General features: G+C 36.5%; 1 protein-coding gene across 3 annotated transcripts in view; it reads left to right on the forward strand.

Annotated features, from left to right (window-relative positions):
* The window catches only part of LOC131080106 (ubinuclein-1), a 76,702-nt gene extending 66,706 nt beyond the window's left edge, over nt 1-9,996 (forward strand). For all 3 annotated transcript variants that reach the window (XM_058018201.2, XM_058018202.2, XM_058018200.2), the window contains one exon: nt 9,106-9,996. In XM_058018201.2, coding sequence (XP_057874184.2) covers nt 9,106-9,606 — 501 coding nt within the window. In that variant the 3' untranslated portion in view covers nt 9,607-9,996. The remainder of the gene's footprint in view (nt 1-9,105) is intronic.
* Nucleotides 9,997-21,837: the final 11,841 nt, after the last annotated feature.

Consider the following 21,837-nt stretch of genomic DNA (forward strand, 5'->3'; position numbering starts at 1 on the left):
ATTTGAAAAGAAAAAAGGAGTGAAGAAATGAATGGAAGCATGTGAACCAAGGAAGGATTAATGGAAGAAGAAATGAATGGGAAGTAGAAAGGTTGTGTCTCTTTCAAAGGGTAAAAATTATGAAGGGGTGTACTATTTCAAATGGTGGAAATTGTGAAAGCTTGTCTCTTGCCAAAGGGCATGCATGATGAAGAGATGCGACCTCCACCTCACATGGGAAGTTATAAAGGGAAGAAGGTTCATTTGAAGAAGAGATGGAAGGGAGATCAATTTGGAGAATAATTTATTATTCTCAAAGGAAGCAATGTAGGGTGGTGATTCAATTCTAATGAAGGGTGGTGACTCAAGTCTTATGAAAGGTGGTGACCCTTTCACCAATGAAGAATAAAAGAGATCATTCCAATCATTCAAGGATCACTTATCAATCATCATTCCAATCATTCAATTCAAGCAAACAATCAATCAGCAAATCATATTGTCAAATCAATAATCACTTAATTATCACTCACCAATACCTCAAATCATCAAATCAAAGGAATCATTCATTCAATCAATCAATCATCGAAGAGATCAGATCTGACATTGATAACCAATTTTGCATACAGCAGTTTGATCTTGTATCTGTGATTTGGTATGGGTTCCCTTGTGATGTACACAGCATAATGAATCCGTTTATGATTGCTCACTGCTGAATAATGTGTATACAGTCTGGGGAAATGATATATCTCTAGTATCCCCTAATAAGATTAGCAAACCATTTAAAAATTGCGCAATATCCCACATAAAGTCTCACACATTGCAATGTTTATCGTGACAAGAATACTTGTAACCCTTTCAATCACATTAAAAGCAAGGGATTAAAGTTGTTTTTTGACAAATGCATCATATGCATGTAATTCTGCAATCTTAATATTGTTTCAGACATTTAGGAATACATTTTGAGTCTGCATGGAAAATCCATTCCATGGTTGAAAACCACAATAATAAAGCCTTGATGGAAGGGACTAAGTATCTTGATTATCATCATTAAATCAAAGTATAAAAGAACTGTATTTGTGTTTCCACAATGTTTTTATATTAAATCCTATCACAGACCATTTTACATGTTAATATTAGCCCGAACGTGATGTCATGGTTTAAATTAGAAAGCACCAAAGAATTTGGAATGGTTTATCATGCTGAAGTCTCTTAGGTGTTTCCATTTGAATATCCTATTATAGTTTAATTTGGATGGGAATAGATAACATTTTTGTTGAGGGCAGGTTTAATGCATGCAATAATGGCTTTGCATCAATTCTCTACAACCTCAACTGTGTAATGGTAGCACACTTTTTTAGAACCCAAACAAAGTCAAATGAGATCTTTTGTTGTCTGCTGCAGTATATGATACGGTATTTTCTCTCTCCAATTATGTCATTCATGAAGGCATGAATATGCCTACATGTCTTCATCAAATGTATTTTGGGATTGTGCTGTTTCCATAGTTCAACAGAGTTTCTTGAGGTAATGTCCCCATCTGGTTTTACCCTAGAATTTGCCCTAGAGTCACAAATGCAATAAAAGCAAGAGATGAGATATGATTAGAGATATATCTTTACCTAGTAAAATATCCCTTTTAACAAGATAATCCTTGATTTAAATCTTGCAACCACAACAAATGATATACTACATATGTACATTTCAATCATTAGGGTTAGATGAGAACAATCTTATTATTTCACATCAAGAAAATAGACCTTATCTATATTACTACCTAGCATTCAATCACAATAGGGTTTGGAGGAGGAAGCATGATAGGTCCACCCAAAGCCATTCCTGCACTAAGCCCAAGAGAAGACACTCACCCTCTTGGCCCTAGTGGCAGGCACAATGGATATCCACTCGGGGTGGTTCACCTAGTGGGGTGCTTGTATCTGCTTTACCTATTCATGCCTCATCCCTTTAAGTCAATAGTCAATCATTGCAGATTTGGGAGAGGGGATTGTAACAGGGGGCCTTGAAATCCACCTATCGAAGCTCAAGAGTGGACACTCACCCTCTTGGCCCCAGTGGCAGGCACATTGGACATCCACTCAGGGTAGCCTACTTAGATGGCGTTCTTATAACTGCTCCCCTTCCTTATTTATGTTCACACATGTATTTTACATTCAACATATATATAAGAGATTATATCATAAATGCTAACTTATAGTGCATAGGCTAAACATATACTACAAAGATACTTATTAATGCTATTAGCTGTTGGGTATATAAATTTGGATCTGATCTATTATAGGTCTGATCTTGGTTCGTATTTGCTGCTCACAATGATCTTTTCCTGATCTGGATTTTGTGTTCTTTTATTGACTGCTGTAGATGCTTGAATCTGTGTTGATGCCCTCAACTGGAGATTCATATTGATTCTTATACCTTCTCATTGGGTGAAGAGGTATGTCTCTCCCCACAGATACTAGTTTGTAAAGACTTGTCCCCTGTCTTCATGTCTTTTGGCCCTTAACTAATCTTTTGGATGAACCGAACCTCTTGGAAATAACCACGGCTTAACTAAACTCCACCGATATTTGTTATTTCCCAATCCATTCAATATGGTGTTGGAACTGCTGCCTTATCACTGATGTAGATCACTGGATTGCAACATCATCTATGGGAAAATTGTGAAGTCTTAGGTCAAGACGATTTTCTCAGTGCTGTGTCTGCTCATTCATGGTGGGGTCGTGACACTTGAAGGGGGGACGTGGGGATGGGTTTCAGGGACGGAGGACCAAGGGTCTAGATTTGGGGATGGCAGCAGAGCAGTGGTGCTGATATACATATAGTACTTGAAAGTGAAACTTTGGCAAATTAGTAAATCTTAAATACTACTAAGCTTTGAATTTTGACGTGAACATTTAATAATTTAACATTAAACAATGAAAACTCAAAATGTTGAGTTTGAAATTGATATTATATTCGAGATTTCATAATGATTACAATGAGTACAATGATGTCAAAATAATAAAATGGAGTAAAGTGAGGCCTCTAAGCATAACCAAGCTTCTCATTATTAGAACTGCTGGAATTGTACTCCACATGGTCATGCTCCTTCACTCCTTCACTCACTCTTTTTCTTCTCTTCAACATTGCTGTCGTAATGAATTTGAGAGTAAAAATGAAGATTATGGGGTGCTTTATTGGGTTTGGGAGGCATTGGTTGGATCCATTGGCCATTAGGGTTCAGCCTTGGGCATTGTTTATTTTTTATAAAAAATTTATTTACACTTTTTTGGTCTGCCGGTTAGTCTAGGAACTCCTGGGAATCCCCTGGCCATCCTAGGGATGCCATGCGTTCCTGATGTCTTGACAGCATCCTCAGAGTCCTGGTGGAGGTGGTGGTCTGGTGGAGGGATGTCTAGGATATTTGGGGGGAACACGTCCCCATGGTTCACTGGCTGTTTTAGAGATGGGTACATCTCTACATCCCTGGGAGGTGGGGGTGAGGATGAGACATTCCCCTGCTGCTCCTAATTTTCAAAGTTTAACTGTAATTAAATAAAAGGTTATTGCTCTTAGAGTTCAAACTTCCTGGAGACAATTGTGAATCCCCTTGTAAATTTTCTCCAACCAAATCAATCAATTGCAAATCTCAATTTGCCCCTTTTTATTTCTTTTCTGAGTTTCTGAGCTGTTAATAATGCGAGATAACTGTCCTACGATTAGCAATCTTCTTATGATAACTAATAAGTAGCATGCTTTCACTATTGTGATCTCTATCATTCTTGATCAATATGATGTTCAGTAGCTTAATACTGCGATCAATTAAAATGGGCATCAATATTGCTGCCAATGTTGTAGGAAATATTGTTAAGACAGGATATAGCTGCCCTGAAATGTCATGCATGATTGTTGCCACTGACTGAACATAAAGAGTTATTTGAATAGGTTAGAGAGACTGTTGTTGTCAACTGTAGTTACTGTTTTGTGTATAGGTTGGTCTATTGGATTCTATGTTACCCTGTGTTTCAGGGACAGTGATGAGAGGGAGCATTTTTTAGGGGATGATAGAGGATGGCTCTTAAAAAAAGGGAAAAGTTAAAAAATATAGAATTTTTGAGATGTCCATATGATAGCATCCATAAGGCAATCGTCATATACATCGTATAACCTTAACACATAATATTGAAGCTCAATTGATATTTTCATCTTATAGAAAGCGACAAAGTCAGATATAGTATATAGTATATTACTATATACACATCTAAATGAGCATGGAAAACCTTTTCTTGGCAAATTGTTATGTGGACATTAACTTTAGACATCCATTAAATGAGTACCAGGCAATTCAAAGCAACCTTGAAGAAATTCTGCCTCTAGACTTGCAAACTTTAATCTTCCATGTGATTCCTTAAACATTGATTGAAACATTGTAACATCAACGCTCTGTGCAGATCACCAAAATGTATGCCATCTTTGTCAGCCTTTGGCTTTAACCAATTAAACATATCAGCAATTGCAACCAACAAAGATTTCAGGATAGGCTTAAATCAGAGGGGACGTGCAATCAAAAGCACAAATTGAGAAAATAAACTGATACCAAAATAAATAAATTCTCTAATTATTAACAAGAAATAGCTGTAAATCATTCAAAATCCATATAACTATTTGCCAAAATTCATCACTTTGGGGGGGGGGGGAGTTTCACTTTCTCACTCTCTTTGCAATTATGATGGCTTAAATGCAAAAGCATAAGTTTTATCTCTTTTTAAAAAAAAAAAAATCCTGATAATATCCCGAGAAATTGAAAATGGGTTCCTGATAATATCCTTTTTTAACTTTTCCCTCTTTTGTTTTAAGAGGATGGCTGATAATGGGTTCCTGATATTTCCTAGTTGTTTCCTGATAATATCCCGAGAAATTGAAAATATCTTTATCTTTTCGTATGCCCATAAATTTCCAAGAAATATATCTGCTTCAATGATCTAAATTTTTAATTCCACCTCTCTATTAAGTTTTCTTTTAAGAACGATGATTTAGTAACATTTTGAACATGATCAGCGATGCTAGTGTGGCACACCATCATGCTTTAACCAATCGAACCAGGGCCTTTGCCTCTAATATATATCTATATATAGAAAGTGTTACAAGACTTGGGCTTGCCCAAGACTCAACAAGCTGATTTTTGACCTGGACCTATACTTGGCAAATTGCAAAGCCCATGAAACCCAAAGATTTTTTAAGGATTTAAAACTTGTTTCATGCACAAACATGTGCCTCAAAGCTCCCTTTGTGTGAAGCAAGGATTGTAATGTGATAAAATTGGCTGCAAGCCGAGTTATTCTAGGATAAGCCAACTCCTTACTATGAAATGCCTCATTAGGTTGATGACCTAATTTTGATTGCACATGTATTTACAAATATTATTTGCTATCTCCACACACGCTTTGATCCATGGAATCTTTCCCAGATCCTCCAATATGAGGTCAAGGCAATGAGCAAGACAAGGAGTCCAAAATAATGATGGGTGCTTAATAGCCTATCCATGAGTAGTCTACCTACAACAACATAATTTGCTTCATTGTTTGTAACTACTTGCACCACGTTCTCTTCACCCACCTCAGTGAAGATCCCCTGCAAAGCTTTACAAAGGAATTCAAGATTTATTGTGTTTCTTGAAACAAAATCAACGAATCAATGCATTCAAGAAGTACAATCATTTGAGAAAGAAACAAGAAAAATTAGCAATGTTCTATTTCTTCTATGCATCCAACCATCAATCATGATGGTGCAACCTTTCTTCCTCCATATCTCTCACTAGTTGTCAATGTGGCTTTCACGTCAGCCACCGTTTGAGATAAAATGGGTCCCTTTAATCTTTAAGGGCTTTGAACCCCGCCCTGCAAATAGTAATGGCATCCACCATGTTTTGCCAATAGTGAGACCTTAAAAAATAAATTAAATATTGTAAAATTGAGAGTTTAAATTTGAATTCAACTTGCCTCTAAAATTACAAATTGAAGAGACAAAGAATCAAACTATATATTAAATAAGGAATGACCTAGCTACATGGAATGGAATGGTACAATAGAACCAAAAGTCTCCAAATTGCAATTTTAGCTACATCATGTTTAGTATTGTTCCAACCCATGCACTCAAGTGATGGTTGGGAACCCGGAGTAGTGCATGGCAAAATATATGAATCTAACCTAGATGCACGAACTCTAGGCCCAATATCAACATTGCCACTTCCACCACCACTACCACTACCTGAAGATGGACAAAATGGAGGAATGGAAGAAGAATACTCTCTAGTTCGACCAATGGCTGCCATCTCCTCTCTTTACCTTTTATTAAGGGCTTTTCTGCTGCTGAAAGGTTTCTAATTGAACTTGCACTCCATGCATAACATCAACAGGCATTTCTAGGCATGGTTTAGCATCTCAACATGGTTCATGTGCAAGATTGTATTTTAATCTGTCAATGCCTTCCCCAAGCAAAGTTTGTTTGCAATGAAAACAAATTCTCTCTCCTTTCTTTTACCCAGCGATGGCATGTTTCCAACAAAGGCCCCTTCTATCTGGGGTTATAGTTGACTTTGTGATAAAGACAATTTATAAATCTGAAGACTGCTGCAATAACATATAAATAGAGAAAAAATAACATTTATGACTTTTTAAGTAAACTAATATAAAACAATCCAAGGTTTGCAACTAGAAAACTATTTTTTAATTATAACACTTAAAACAAAAAAATTGAACGCACCTAATGTTATTTCTTTGCTCCACTAAAACAAAATAAAAAAAATGTGAAGAGAAATGAATTTTTTATTAAAAAAAGAAAAAAAACCTTCAAAATACAAACTTTTCTTGTAGATCTTGCTTGAAATCAATGATGAGCTCTTTCTAATCCTTTGAAGACTCTTTTAGATGCATCAAAAATAGCTACAAATCTGCCCAAATTTGATTCAACCACTGATTTCTACTCAATTTCCTTGTTGGTTTCCCTTCAATGCAATCCAAGTTTGGCTCAAAACTCTCTTTTTTCCTTCTCCTTTCGCTTGAAAATAAAATGAAATTGCTTTTAGGGTGTAGGAGATAAATATAAGACACTTTGTTTTGAGTGAATTGCTTTTCCCCCCATAATTGTCACTTACCCAGCTGTGGTTGGGTTTTTTCCCATGAGACTCACCAATTTTGGCAAGGACCCTGTTGCTGAGTCTCCCAATCTCTCACCCTACGACTCACAAAGTCTGGGCGAGTCTGGGAACTTTGATATATACACAGATTTCTGCTGCCATCACCAAATTTGGGTCCATAGTTCAATTTTCGAAACCCATTCGTAAGTCCATGTATATAATATTTCTGCTGCCCTTACCCAAATTTGGATCCATAGGCCCCCTCTAGTCCCTGAAACATGTCCCTATACCTCCCCCTTCCCCCCATTCCCAAACTCTGTGAAACTTAAATTATTTTGGTTATTCAAATAAATGGACTTGATAATGCCAATTCAAATCATGTTTTTTGAAGTTCGGTGTTGTGCTCAGAAAGTGACCACCCTAAATTCTATCTGTATGGATGGTTGAACTTCCAATCCCTGAGCATAAGATATCTATCGTCTAAGGAGACAGTATGGGATAGTTAGTTCAAAAGGGGGTTTAAAGCCAAGTTCTTATCAAAGAAGATTGATATATTAAAACAGTGAAACAATTTTCATTGGAACAAGAAAGTTTGAATGCTTGCTAATTTAAGGCTTCCCCATATTTAAGATACAGTAAGCACAACTGATGATGGCTACTTGAACATAACTTACAATTCACAATCAAGTAAAATAATTGTCCATCTTTGGATAGATTTTTTGGAAAGTGACTACCCTAAATTCTATCTGTCTGGATGGTTGAACTTTCAATTCCTGAGCTTAAGATGTCTGTATCATCCAAGGAGACAGTTTGGGATAGTTCAAAAGGGGTTTTAATCCCGAGTTCCTATCAAAGAAGATTGATTCAGTGAAACAGCTCTCGTTGGAACTAGAAAGTTTGAAAGGGTGCTAATTTAAGGCTTCCTCTTATTTAAGATACACTATGCACAACTGATGATGGCACTTGAACAAAACATACAAGTAACAAGCAATTAAAATAATTTTCTCTCTTGGATACATTCATTCTTTGCGATTGTAAAAATTGCATCTGCAATAATCATCTTCTAAATCTTATTGTGTGCTAATAATTCAGAAGTTATCCGTGCCAAATTGAGAGTACTCTTCCAACAAAAAGAGAAGTCAAAATGGCTTAATAGAGAGTTTGTTTTCTCTACAAGCTACACATCCAATTGAAAGATGAGCTTTTCAGAACTTAAACCATCCTCTCAGCATCATCAATCTTACTTCATCCTAAGTGTAACAAGGAATCTCGCTGGAATAATGTAGCAACAGTGATTGCAAATAGATTATAAGTTTGAAAACAATATTGATCTTTTAGAGCAAGGTTTACTGTCTCAAAAAAACAACTTGATTTGTATGGTAAGGTTTGAACATTTCAGACAGACCTAAATGAGAAAGGTATGTGAACGGAATTAATTTGTGAGCAATTCTTGCCTAAGACATGGAAAGCATTGTAATCAGTTATTGTCCAAGACATGGAAAGTACAAACATTTAATGTTTTCAATAAATTGGACGTGTACAAAACATTGAGGATTTTGTTTCACCGAAGAAGTATATCGTAATCTAATGAATGAGACTCTGACAAAGGGTTTGCAAAACTAACATATCATCAGTTTCTATGTATTTGTTACTAGTTGAAACTTTGTTCTTGCAAGTTCCATACCATAAATAATAACTACTTTGGCAATTTCTTCTTTACAACATGGAATTCTTATCAATTATTCAGCTTTACAATTTTTTCACCATTGCCTTAATTTCCACTTAGTAACTACTCATGATTTACATCTACTTTCTAGTGATTTTGTTCTTGCGGATAATTGCCTTTATTTTCTACTGATTTTGTTCTTGTTCAATTCTTTCTCTATGCACGTAGTTGTAAATGGTTGCCTTACTGAATTTTATAATCCTCAGTTTTTAATTGTTAATTTGTACATGTTAAAATGCATTTTGTAACTTAGTTCTCTTTGATCAAGCAGGGTAGTGTAGAGATGACTAAAAGGAAGAAAGCTTCGGCAAAGTCACACACTGACGGGTCAAATGGAGATGGGCCCACGGGAAGTGTATCTAATCCCAACTATGAAGATTTAGTACTAGGTGACAAACAAAATATACAGGAGCAGGCTCACACTGAAGCCACCAATGGAGGTGATACCCAGCAATTCAGGCTAGTAGAGCCTAAATCTTCGTTTGCTATTCATGGAAAACAGAGGTCTTCTGAAAAAGGGGAGAATAAGGATTCTTATATTAATGATGTATGGAATAAATGTGAAGGAGGTGCAATACATAAAAAAGAAAGAAAACCAAAACCAGATATAGATTTAAATGAAACATATACTGTTCCTATTAAAACTAGCTACCTGCCGGGGAAAGAGATGCACAAGCTGGATAAACAGGGACTTAATGGACTGTCTGTTCTCAGGAAAGGAAGTACACAAGTAATTGGTCTTCCCATGCATGAAGAAGTTAAGATAGATTAGAAATTATCACCTAGGATATAGGTGTCATTATTCATTTCTATTTAGCAGTCCATCCATGGTGTTCTTGAGAATATTCTCTCCAAGGTCTCCAGAGCTCATTCAATGTACCAACTATTTTGCTTTTTCTTTATTCATCCCTTTTTAAAATTGGAAGTCCTTGAAGCTGTACATTTGAAATTGGATCGAATATGCTATGTAGGCTAAGGGGACAATCATGTAAGGAATGTTAATTTTGTATTCTTGCTCGTAATGGGAGCATTTCTTGTCTAGTGAAATCTTCAGTTATCCAATGTATATTCTTGCTACTGTAATCGGAAACAGATTTCGACCTCCTTCACCTGTATGGATATTCAGGGATCAATACATTTATACAATCTTTTATTATTCTCATTTGATTTGTGTGTAGGATTCACTGAGTAGTCAGTCAATAAAAGTATAATTATGATTATAATCAAACATTAAATATCAGATTTCCCATTTTGAGGTTTATATTCAACTTAAAGGAGATCTTTGCACTGATGAAGATTTTCTTAATTTTGAGATTATTTTCCAGGCATGTTGTGTTCACTTTTCATTATTTTACAGAAGATTGGAGCCTATAATCTGCACAAATTTTTCTCATTTGATACTGGATGTCTTAAATTTGCCCCAAGAACATTGCGAGGTTAACTTTTGTACTAATGAAGATTTTCTTAATTTTGAGATTATTTGCCAGTCATTTTGTTTTCACTTTTCATTCTTTTACAGAAGATTGAAGCCTATAATATGCACAAATCGATCTCAATTGACACTGGATGTCTTAAATTTGCCCCAAGAACATTGTGGGGATAACTTCTGCATATTTGAGAAGTAGAAGCCATTGTTGATGACACGTTTGGAAAGTTTTTTCTGCTTCCAATGTATGCAAGACTCGTAGATTGCCTCTAGTCTATTCCATTTGCTAAGAATATTAGAAGTAAAACTACTATTCTAATCAAACATTTAATATCAGATTTCCCATTTTAACGTTTTCATTCACCCTAAAGGATATCTTTGCACTGATGAGGATTTTTCTAATTTCAAGACTAATTTCCTGGTATTTTGTTTTCATTTTTCATCCTTTTGCAGAAGACTGAAGCCTATTATCTGCACAAGTTGTTCTCATTTGACACTGGTAGCTTAAATCTGCCCCAAGAACATTGTGAGGATAGGTTTTGCATATTTGAGAAGTGGAAGCCATTGTTGATGACACATTTGAAAAGTTTTTATGGTTCCTTGGTATGCGATACTCATAGATTGCCTTTAGTCTGTTCAGTTTGCTAAGAATGTTGAAGATCATTGTGTCATTGGATGTTAACTAAAATCCAATCAGCTCATCAAATCCAGAAACCAGTTGATACGCAGTGGATTATTCATTTGAGAATTTTGATTTGTAGCAGTTTTTTAGGGACTCATGATTTTGATGCGTGGTATTGTTTTGTCTGGTTATTTTTAGCACAATAATTGAATCTATTTATTTGTCTTTTATTTTCGAGAGAATATTGTAATAGGATCCCTAGAGAACCCAAGTCATAGTTGAAGGATTCTGTCTAGGATGGAGTGTGGTTTTTAATATATTGAGTATAAGACACATTATGAAAGTACCTATTAAATCTACCTAACCACGGTCATATCTACTCACCCTACCCTTGTAGTCATTACACAAAGGGTCAGCAATCAGGGATGTAATGTGATTCACTTGTTATAAAATAATCCATCTTACAATTAGTCCCATGTTACTATAAATCATTTGTAGAAAAAATAAAATTAAAGAATTCATTTCCACTGCACTGATCATAAGAGCTGATGTTGATGCTTGAAACCTTAAAGGCAAACTGTACTCTTGCTAATAAGTTAATTGATTTTGAGGAATTCATGTTAAAGTTTCATTTTTTGACTTACCAAATCTGACGTTCAGGTGAGAAGTAAATCTGTCATTTGTTTTTTGGAGGGTTATATCATGCATGTGCCAAAGATTATGTGGGATCCTAGTGGCTATAGAGACGAGCATATGTAGGTATCATTTGACGAAAGAGCATAAGTCGTTAATCTATTTTAATCACCCCTAATAACATTCCTTCTATATATGAAATATATATGAAATCAAAGCTTTATGAACATACGAAACATGATAAATACAGATCTATTTAAGAATTATAAAGTATGTAGTAAGGATATAAATGATAAAATTTTAATTGACAATTTGGTGGATATGTTGGAAATGTTGGTGAAGTGTTGTAAAACTACAATTGTTTTTTATTAAAGTAAGCAGCAAAACAAGTAAAACTACAATTGTTTTTATGTTGGATAACATTTACTTTTTATGTTTGTTAGGAAACAAGTAGTCGAGATATGATCAATGGTGTTTGCATTAGACTTTTCTTTTGCACGACTATTAGAAGTGAATTGATAGGGTTTGAGCTTCTATGATTTACTATATTGTTTGTAACAAACGAAAGATTCTGGATTGCATTATACAATCCAGATTCGACATAGAACCTACTAGCTCCAAGAGTCTCTACCTCTGTGGATTCACATTTAGCAAATTTAGTGTACTCACAAAAGAGACTATATGTGATACTTCGTTATTTAGTAGGACTGTTCCTTGGGTGTCTAGATGCTGACAACGTTAGTATTCTCAAGGTGAGGTAGATTATAGTGTATAGGATCTTGATGATTCATCTTCCCTTGATAATTTTTTTTTTCTTTTTTGATCAGCAAAGGCAGAGTCAGATTAATATATTAATTTTTAGAAAAGATTACAGCATAAAGATCCAGAATTCCAAAAACCCAAGAGCCTAAGATAGATATTTGAAACCAATCTTGAATATACAGTGAGGGAATCTGGCTTCAATGCCCACATTTTCTGGGCTAAGGATGAAAGCAAGTTTATCTTGAAATGCATTAAACCCTATACAGTTTCTTCATCTATTAAAAAAACCTTCAAAGTTTATAGCAACGAAGTTCAAAAGCTTAACATACTATTTATGATTTTAGCTTTCACAGAGAGTCTCTATATTTTTAGAGAAAAAACTTTAAAAAACCAGCAGCCAACTAGAGGCTTAGCAACATCTTCAAAGGAAACCACCAGCAAAAGGAACCCGTTTGTTTAAAGATATTCTTCTGGCTCAGCAAGGGGAATTGGGGCTCTGCCTCTACCATGGCCTCTGCTCGGAGGCCATCCTCGGCCCCATCCGGAACTGCGACCCAAGCCTCTGCCTCCACCTCTCCTACTTCGTTCAGCATGGGGTGCCTCTTCTTTTTCTTTTGGAGGCAAAACTCCATTCAACCTAGCAAATTCAATGAGTTCTTCCTCCCTACCCAAATCTTTTGGATTCTCTCCAAGGAAGCGCCATTTGAGAAATTTGAGCCCCATTCTTGCGAATGATCTGTGTTTGTCTAGGTCCTTGCCTTTAAGGTCAACCAGAAAGGGATAGTATTTGATGAGTTCCTTGGGAATATTAAACAATATTCTTTCACTCGGTCGGGGAGCTTCTGAATCATGATGCACCTTGTTAAGGATCTCTTACAATTCCAGTAGGATTTCATTTGGGAATAACCTCTTTGTGAGGATCCAAACAACTTGCTTAGCTAACTTCAAATCCAAAAGGGAGGCAACAAATCTAGATGAAATGCTTGTATTGTCACGAGGGTATTCCTCCTTGCTTAAATGCCCACTGCCAAGGATGAACTTTACCGCCATAATGATTGTTGGTTCTGGATATAGCAGTAGCCACTTCAATCTTAAATTTGTAATTTTTCTGAAAGAAACTTGTCGGGTGGAAGACGAAAGGGAGATAGGAGTGTTTGCACCAAAGCATGAAGTTGGCCTTGGATAAACTCTCATTATGAACCCATACGAGTCCTCTCCAGACATGGCTACCAGATTCTTTAACGCCTTAGTGGTTGTTGAGGATCTAGAGAAGGGTATGAAGCAGATTTATCTTTATTGAGGGCACTTGCAGATAAGAAAAGTTGATAGCTTGTATAGAAAACGTAGCAAAGGCTAGGTGACACTTTTCTTAACGCGCATTGATGGGAAATGCCTTGCATTAAATTTGCCTACAAAGGTGGCGAAGGATATTTGTCCCTAATCGTGCTAAATCTCCCTGTAGCTGAAAAGATGTCTTGTCTTGTGGACAACGCATGCCTCGGGCTTGGAATGGCGGCTACCACCGACTGGCTTTTCGGGAGGCAATAAGTTTATGTTATTTTAACAAGCAAGTTAAATGACGTCACCGCTAGCGTGTCCACTCATCTCTCGGAGATGGCAAAAAGATCGAGTTCAAAAAATATAGCTGTTCCCCAAACTTAAGCGCCATGAATTAGGTTTGAAATTATAGAAAGGAAAGGCTCTGTTGGGCCTTTTCGATTGCTTTGAGAACCATACCATGCACATATCTAACCAGAAGGAATTATTGTTGCATAATTAAACCCTGTAATAGTTAGCCTTGCTGGATAACGCCCTGTTTCCACCAGTGAATAGAAATGCCTTCTGCTGCAGCTTTTGAGAGGGCATTTGCCTCTATGTTCGCTTCTTTGAAAATATGCTTAGCCTCAAATTGCTCTCGCTTCGCCAGGTTTTCTGATATGCATCAAGAATTGCCTGTAGTCGCCAGTTTGGGGTTTTTTGCATTTTTATTGCATTGATAGCTATCTCTGAATCTCCCTCCACTATGATGTTTCTTAATCCATGATTAATGCAATCCAATAATCCTAACAGTAAAGCTTTAAATTCTGCTATATTATTGGTATCCGGTGACATTGGCTTGGCCATTTTCCCAATGATTGACCCTAAGTGGTCTCTAATCACATATCCTATGCCTGAAGGGCCTAGGTTGCCTTTGGAGGCTCCATCAAAATTCAATTTTAACCATCCGTGCTTAGGAGTCCAAATAGCTTCCTTTCTGGACTAAGATTTTTGCCCAAAAGAGGAAGGGATCTTAATCCCCTGCTAGTTTTTCCTTATACTTTCATCCCAAGAAGAAAAAATTTTGGACGAGTCTGTTGAGAAAGCTAATTTACAGTTTATTGTCTCAACAATTGACATTTCAATTGAGTTTAGGACTGATTCAAACCTTCTGGCTTTATTATCAAAGAGCCTTCAATTCCTTTCTTTCCACATTTCCTAGACAAGGCAAGACGGGGAAACTTCCATAATCTAGCTCAAAGTGCTTTCCTTCAAAGGAAGAGGCCAACATTGGAAAAGAGAAATTATGTCATTAGGTGGAGCTGAAATCCACCCCAACTTTGCACAAAGCCATCACCAACATTTTGAGGCAAAGGAGCAATTCAAAAGAAGGCGATCGACTGTCTCTGCATGGGCTTTACACATGATGCATCTAGAAGGCCCTTCATAGCCCATTTTAGTAAACTTTTCTGCCGTTAGAATTTTATTTTGGAAAGCTAGCCATGCAATAATCCCTGGTTTTGGAATAATCTTACTGCTCCAAAAAAGCCTAATTGGAATATCCTGTTCATCTTGATTTAAGGCGCTAACTAAAATTCTATAACCATCTTTAGTATTATACTGACCTGTTTTGGAGGAGGCCCAAATTAGAGTATCTTTCCCTCTTCTAGGGTTGATGTTTCTTACTTTTATTAGATCTAAAAGTTGTTCTAATTCAGCCACTGGAATAGGCAATCCATCCATAGACTTCTAACTCCATCCTTGCATATTAGAGGTCCTTTCCAATGCTATATAGTCACTGACTCGAGATCCCCAATGTTGTTTAAGCCAGTGCTCTGCTGTTGGGATGTTGAGAGAATTTGCAATGCTGGGATATCCTCCCCATGAGTCGTCCCAAAAGAGGCTAGAGGTTCCATCATGGATATGCAAGACATGGATTCTGAAATCAGATTTCTACAAGAGACAATAAAGTTCCAAGTTCTAGATCCCTTCAAATGAATGTTTGCTCTAAGGAGATTATGGGGGTCCTGGTTTGAGAGATATTTTGTTGCCAACATCCTAACCCATGTTGCGTTAGAATTTTTTAAAATCTTCCAAGCTAGTTTAGCCCCAAGAGCGTTGTTTTGCAATTTTAGATCTTTGATTCCTAAACCCCCCATTGATTTAGGTTTGGTAATTTTATCTCATACAATTAAGGCGATTTTGTGCTTTTCTTCAGTGTTTTGCCAGAAAAAATTTCTCATCTTCTTGATGATGTAGGAATTTGCACTAGCTGTTAAAGACAAAATATATGATAAGTAAATAGGTAGGGCCGAAATCACTGCTTGGAGCATAACTAATCTACCTACCCATGAAAGCCACTTCCCCTTCCAGGAGTTTGTGTTCTGATCCATCTTTAGCTTTAAAGGATCCCAAAGTTTATTGTTCCTTAGTCCTTTATCAATTGGAATGCCCAGATGTATACATGGAAGTGCTCTTGCTCTACAGTTGAGGATTCTTAGGATCTTTGCCTGTATGAGATTAGGAGTGGAAAAAAAGAAAACTTTTGATTTTTCTTTATTAGTTATTTGTCATGAGGCCTTTCCATAGGATTCTAGTAGCAATTTTAATTGGGTTGCTTCCTTTACTTTTGTTGCACCCAACATAATATTATCATTAGCAAATTGTTGGTGTGTGGCAACAAAGTTTGTGGTTACTTTGACTCCCTCTAAAAGGTTGTTAGATTGTCTTGATTTAATTGCCCTTCCTAAAGCTTCCCCCATTATAATGTAGAGAAATGGAGATATGGGATCTCCTTGCTAGATGCCCCTTGAAGAAGAAAAAAACCTGCTGGCTTTCCATTTATCAAAATAAAAAATTTGGGTGTAGAAACACATCTGTAGACCTAGTTGATCCATTGTTTAGCAAATCCAAAAGCTTGCAAATTTTTTAAAGGAATCACCAATCTACATTATCATAAGATTTTGAGATATCTAACTTAATTATCATACCTGGTCTATTCGTGCTTTGTAGAGTGTGGATGGCTTCCTGTGCCACAATGACCCCATCAAGAATTGAACGACCAGGAACAAATCCAATCTGCTCATCTGATATAATGTAGTCCATGAGAGGCTTCATTCTGTTTGTCATGACTTTTGAAAGGATTTTGTAAATTGTAGTGCATAGAGAGATAGGTCTGAAATCCTCTAGGTAAGATGCTTTCTCACTTTTTGGAATGAGGGCAATAAAAGTGTTATTGATTTCTCTGAGCAATTTACTTGATCTTCTTGCACATTCTAAGGCTTCTGTAAGTTCTTGACCCAATATATGCCAACATTTTTAAAAAAAGTCAGTAGGAAAGCCATCCGGACCAGGAGCCTTTCCAGAGGGAAGCTGGTTGAGAGCTTTAGATACTTCTTCCAGAGAGAATTTCTCATTTAATTTATGATTTTGTTCATCTGTTATGATCTTTGGGATCAAAACTAAGAACTTTCCCTGTTCTATTAGGTGAGAGCCTTCAACGTTGTTTAGAAGATTAGAGTAATATGTTATGATTTCTCTCTTAATCTCTTCGGGATCCTTTATAGTTTGATTCTGATTCGACTCCAATTTATAAATCGAGTTCTTACTCCTGCGAATCTTTGTCACGTTGTGGAAGAACTTTGTATTTTTATCTCCCATTCTGAGCCAATTCTCTTTGGACTTCTGCTTCCAAAAGATTTCTTCTTTGGAAAGGATATCCTCATATTCCATGAGCAGGTTCTTTTCTTGTTCAAAAGATTCTTGATCCATTCCCTCAGAGATGATCTTATCATTTAAGACTGCCAGCTACTCTTCTAAGGATTTTTTGGATGAGAAAATGTTTTTAAAATGCTGAGTATTCCATTGTAACAGTTTCTGTTTTACTAGTTTTAACTTAGAAATGAAGCAATAAAGTTTTGATCCTTCAAATGGTTCTTCCTTCCACCGATCTTCTACCATAGTTATAAAATTTGGATCTTTCATCCACATATTCTCAAATCTAAAGGGAGATCTAGGGGCATCAAGGGTGCCTTGAAGCGACAACATAATGGGAAAGTTGTATGAATATGAGGACGATAGAACTGAACAGTCGAAGACAAAAGGAAATGATCTGAGATCACCCTACCAAAAGAATCTATCAATTTTTTTTTCTGAAAAATTGCTAAAGCCTTTTCTCCTGTTTGTCCATGTGAAGGAATCCCCCGAGTCAATTTCTAATAATCCATTCCTGTCTATCCAATCATTGAAATCTTGTTGAGATTTCCCTAATCGGATGATGCCTCCTCTTTTGTCTGAAGCATGCCTGATAGCATTGAAATCACCTCCTATAATGAGCTGTTTATCAACCAACTGCAATATGACCCCATTTAGGGATAGCTAGAGAAGTCGCCTTTTATGAGGAGACATTGGTCCATGACAAAGAAAAATGAATTTGATTGGAGGTGAGTGATTTTGACTAGCAACCAATTTCTGTTAGAAGCAATACCCTCCACATGAACTTGAGAAGGCTTCCAGATATCATTAGATCCCTAGAGGCCCCTTCTGATGCAACTGTCGCTTGAAGAGATTAACGAAACAAAGAGCTAATTCCAATACCAAAAGAAACAACTTGCTGACAATCTAATTTGGTTTCTTGAAGGAGGGTGACATCTGCACTGACCAAAATAATCCTTCTTTTGATCACCCTTTGTTTGTTAGGGGCATCGAGACCCCTAACATTCCAGGATAGGATTTTCATTGTTGTTCAGGAAGGGGGTTTCCCTTCCCTACTTTCCAAAGGTCTGTAATTTTGGATTGGTTTTCCGCTACCCCATCTTGAGATCTAGCTTCAATCAGAGATCTATGACCCTTCTTAAGAGGGGAGGAACCAAAATCAGGTTTCTCCTTTCCCTCTTGAATCTGATGCAAACCTAGTTTCCTTTTTTCCTTGATCTGAGAATACATTACCGCTAGGGGAGTATCTAGAACTGAATCTAAATCTTCATCATCATTCATGTATTCCTGAAAGAGTTTCTAGGTGTTTTGATCCATAGTCATATTCAGACCTTGTGGAATCAATGAAGGAGACAACAAGAGTAGATAATGGATCTCCGCCGAAAGATTGAAGCAATGCCTTGAAGATAAAGGCTCTGTAGGAGGGGATATCTCTCCTTCAGAGAGGTGAGGGTCATCTTCCACCTCCATGTCTGCTTTAATATCATTTGCTATAACATCCTCCTCCTGTAAGATATTAGCTAGATGCATAGGCTTGCCTTTTCTTGACTCTATAAGTGCTGGAGCATCGCTGAATCGCTTACACCTGAGTTTATTCTTTCTTTTTAAGGCCTTTATGGGATTCTGAGAGAAAATGTTGAAGGCACCTCTACTAAGAGAAGGGGTTTTCTTTTGACCAAACAGGCTCTTTGCAATTTTATTAGGTTGGATCTTAACAATTAGAGACAAGTTGAGAGGGGGACAACTTGAAGGAAGGAGGGGGGAAGACAAAGATCCCGTACTTGAAAGAGACTGAATTAGATTCCCTAACTTATCATCTGAGTGCCGAGAGGATCTTGGAGTATGAGGATGGCGAGAGACTACAAGAATAGGAGAGACAGTTAGAGAAGCCAAGCCCCTGTTATCCATTTGCAGAGTAGTATCATTAGTTGCAAGAGCAACATCTAAAACAGGTTGATCTGTTAGATTCACCAATCCCTTGTCCTCCCTAAGTGGGTCGAGGCCTTCATTACTTGAATCTGTTGTTGCTTGGAGTGGATTTAATGCTCCTCTTGCTGCTGCCAACGAACAATTTGTAATGATTTGGTTTTGTAGAACGCATTTCCCAGTGATCTCCTTTCCCAATCTCCACACTTTCTGCTTCCATCTACCCATTTATGATATTATCTCTATTTCACTGTAAAAACCTAGTTTAAGGTAGATCTCAACATAGATGTTGGCCACATCCCCTTTGAGACCATTTAGAAATTCCTCCTCAATTCCCACTAAAGATCCTAATGCATCACCTATCTTCAAAAGAGCCTCCGAACACCAAAACTCCGATGGAAGACCAACTAGAGAAAGCCATACTAGAGATTTCTGAAATTTGTGATTCACCGGATCAAAGCCTGGTTTCTAGTCCAGGAAATGAAAAGCTGAGCCTTGAAAGAATAACGGGCTGCCATTGATGATTGTATTTTTCAACGTAGAGTCCACACACTCTAAGAAGAAAAAGTCATTCTACAAAGGTCTGATTGATATCATTCCTGGAAAAGAAGAGGCCCACCAGGACATGATCTCTTTGCTATTCCCTTTGCAGCCACACCATTGTGCAAAAAAGGCATTTTCCTTAAACCAAGCAATTGTAGGATTTAGGGAATCTGAAGGTAGCACAAAAAGATTAATCCCCATGCTTTTTCTATTCCATCTTTGAGGATTATGATTAAATGGAGGGATTTGCAGAGGGGGACATGGATTTTTGACGCCCAAAGCCCTCTGATCTCTATAGCTAGACAAAGCTCTTGGAGCCGAAAAGTGGGTTTGCACACTTTGAGGGTTTCTTTGTTTTTGAAATAAGGAAGCTTGCTTAGATGGAGTAGAGCTTGATTTCCAAGACTGAAGAGGGATGCTATTAGGACCCGTTGCTACTTTCCTAGACCAAGAATCTAAGCTAGGGAACTTGGAAAGCATAGTATTCATGTGATTATAATTACCGGCTCGCCGAGAGACATCAGAGCAACGATGAGAGAATGAACTTGGTCATGGTGGTTGTGAAGAAGAGCCAACCCAGAAATGACTCTGGTTACTCTGATTGCTTTGTAAACCCTAGACTATTTGCGGCCTCTGGAAACACATGTTTCTCTGAAAACTCTGGTTTCTTTAGGTTTTCGGAAATCTCTGAGAACTTCTAGAGTTTCTTTGATAAATTGGATTACTCTGGATTGACTGGTTTGAGTGTTGAAAGGCATCTGGACACACTCCATTCGCAACCATTCTCCCTTGATAAAATATTTATAGACATGGTTCACCTTATTTTATTAATTGATTTAGTTTATCAATTTGTTAGGGAGGGCATGTACACTAGATATTAATGTTGTTGTTGTTGTTGTTGTTTTGTTTTAAAAAAAAACAAAACCTAAAGCTCTTTCATTTGTGCCTCTTCCCACTCATGTTCTATCTTGGGCGTGCACACAAGACATTAATGCTTTTTTTTTTATAATCTAAATCTCTTTCATTTGAACCTCTTCTCAACCATGTTCCATTTTAATGGATTTATACTTGGTAGATTTAGCATAATCTCAAAAGAAACTTACATTTGGCATTTTGTTATTGATTATGATTGTCCTTAGGTTTCGAGATGTTGACCAATGTTATAATTTTCAAGCTTGTGTACATTATAGTTTGTGTGAATTTTGATTATTTGTCTTGTTTTGTTTATATATTTTAGATGTACTATATTTTAATTTGTCAATTGATATACTTAATATTTTTTTAGGAAGGGCATGCACACAACAATTCATGTTACTTGGACTTCTCTTTTAGCCTCTTTTTTTTTTTTTTTTTTTTGAAATCTATATGGTGGACAAGGTCACCAATTAGCTCACTTTCCATTATTGTTATTTGTTGTATATTTAAACTTAGTTCATAATAATCGTAAATTGGGTTTTATTGTTTTATTAATAGTAAAAATTGGATGTCCCTCGCAAGACATATTTGAAATAGTTTGAGTAAGTTAGCTAAGTAACAGTCCAATTCTTTTGAAAATACACTAGTTTGAATGCACTCCAAAGACTCCATTTACAAGAATACAATATGTTGTATGGAAGTAAAATAAGTATTGAAATATTAATATCAATTATAGAGCAATATTTAGGTGCATTTCATATTCATGTCATTTCTATTATGATAAAGTCATAGGATTTTTTCTTTGCTCCTACAAATATTTGGGGATTTCTCTATTCATTTGTTTTGGTTTCTTGATCGAAGGTGCTTGACCATTTCTCTCTATGCGGACATTACCTTTAGATGTGTTTCATTGACAAGGATATAAATAGTTGTTCAAAAGATGCCTCATTCATTACCTTCATTTAGTTCACTACAAATGTTTGCTACAATTTGTTTAAGACTCATTGATGAGAAGACACCTTCCATTGTAAGAACCAAATATGCTTATCAGTTTTACTTATGTATGAGTGACATGTTTCCTACTTGATGATAAGTCTCTAATTATTTTAATTGATATTATAAGGATTAAATGCATGCTTGCCTTATTACCTTCCAGACTTTAGGTATCCTTAACCTTCATGTTAGGAGAGGCTTTAATGGAGGCA

The sequence above is a fragment of the Cryptomeria japonica genome, chromosome 11 (genome assembly GCF_030272615.1).
Source record: "Cryptomeria japonica chromosome 11, Sugi_1.0, whole genome shotgun sequence".
NCBI classification, from domain to species: Eukaryota; Viridiplantae; Streptophyta; class Pinopsida; order Cupressales; family Cupressaceae; genus Cryptomeria; species Cryptomeria japonica.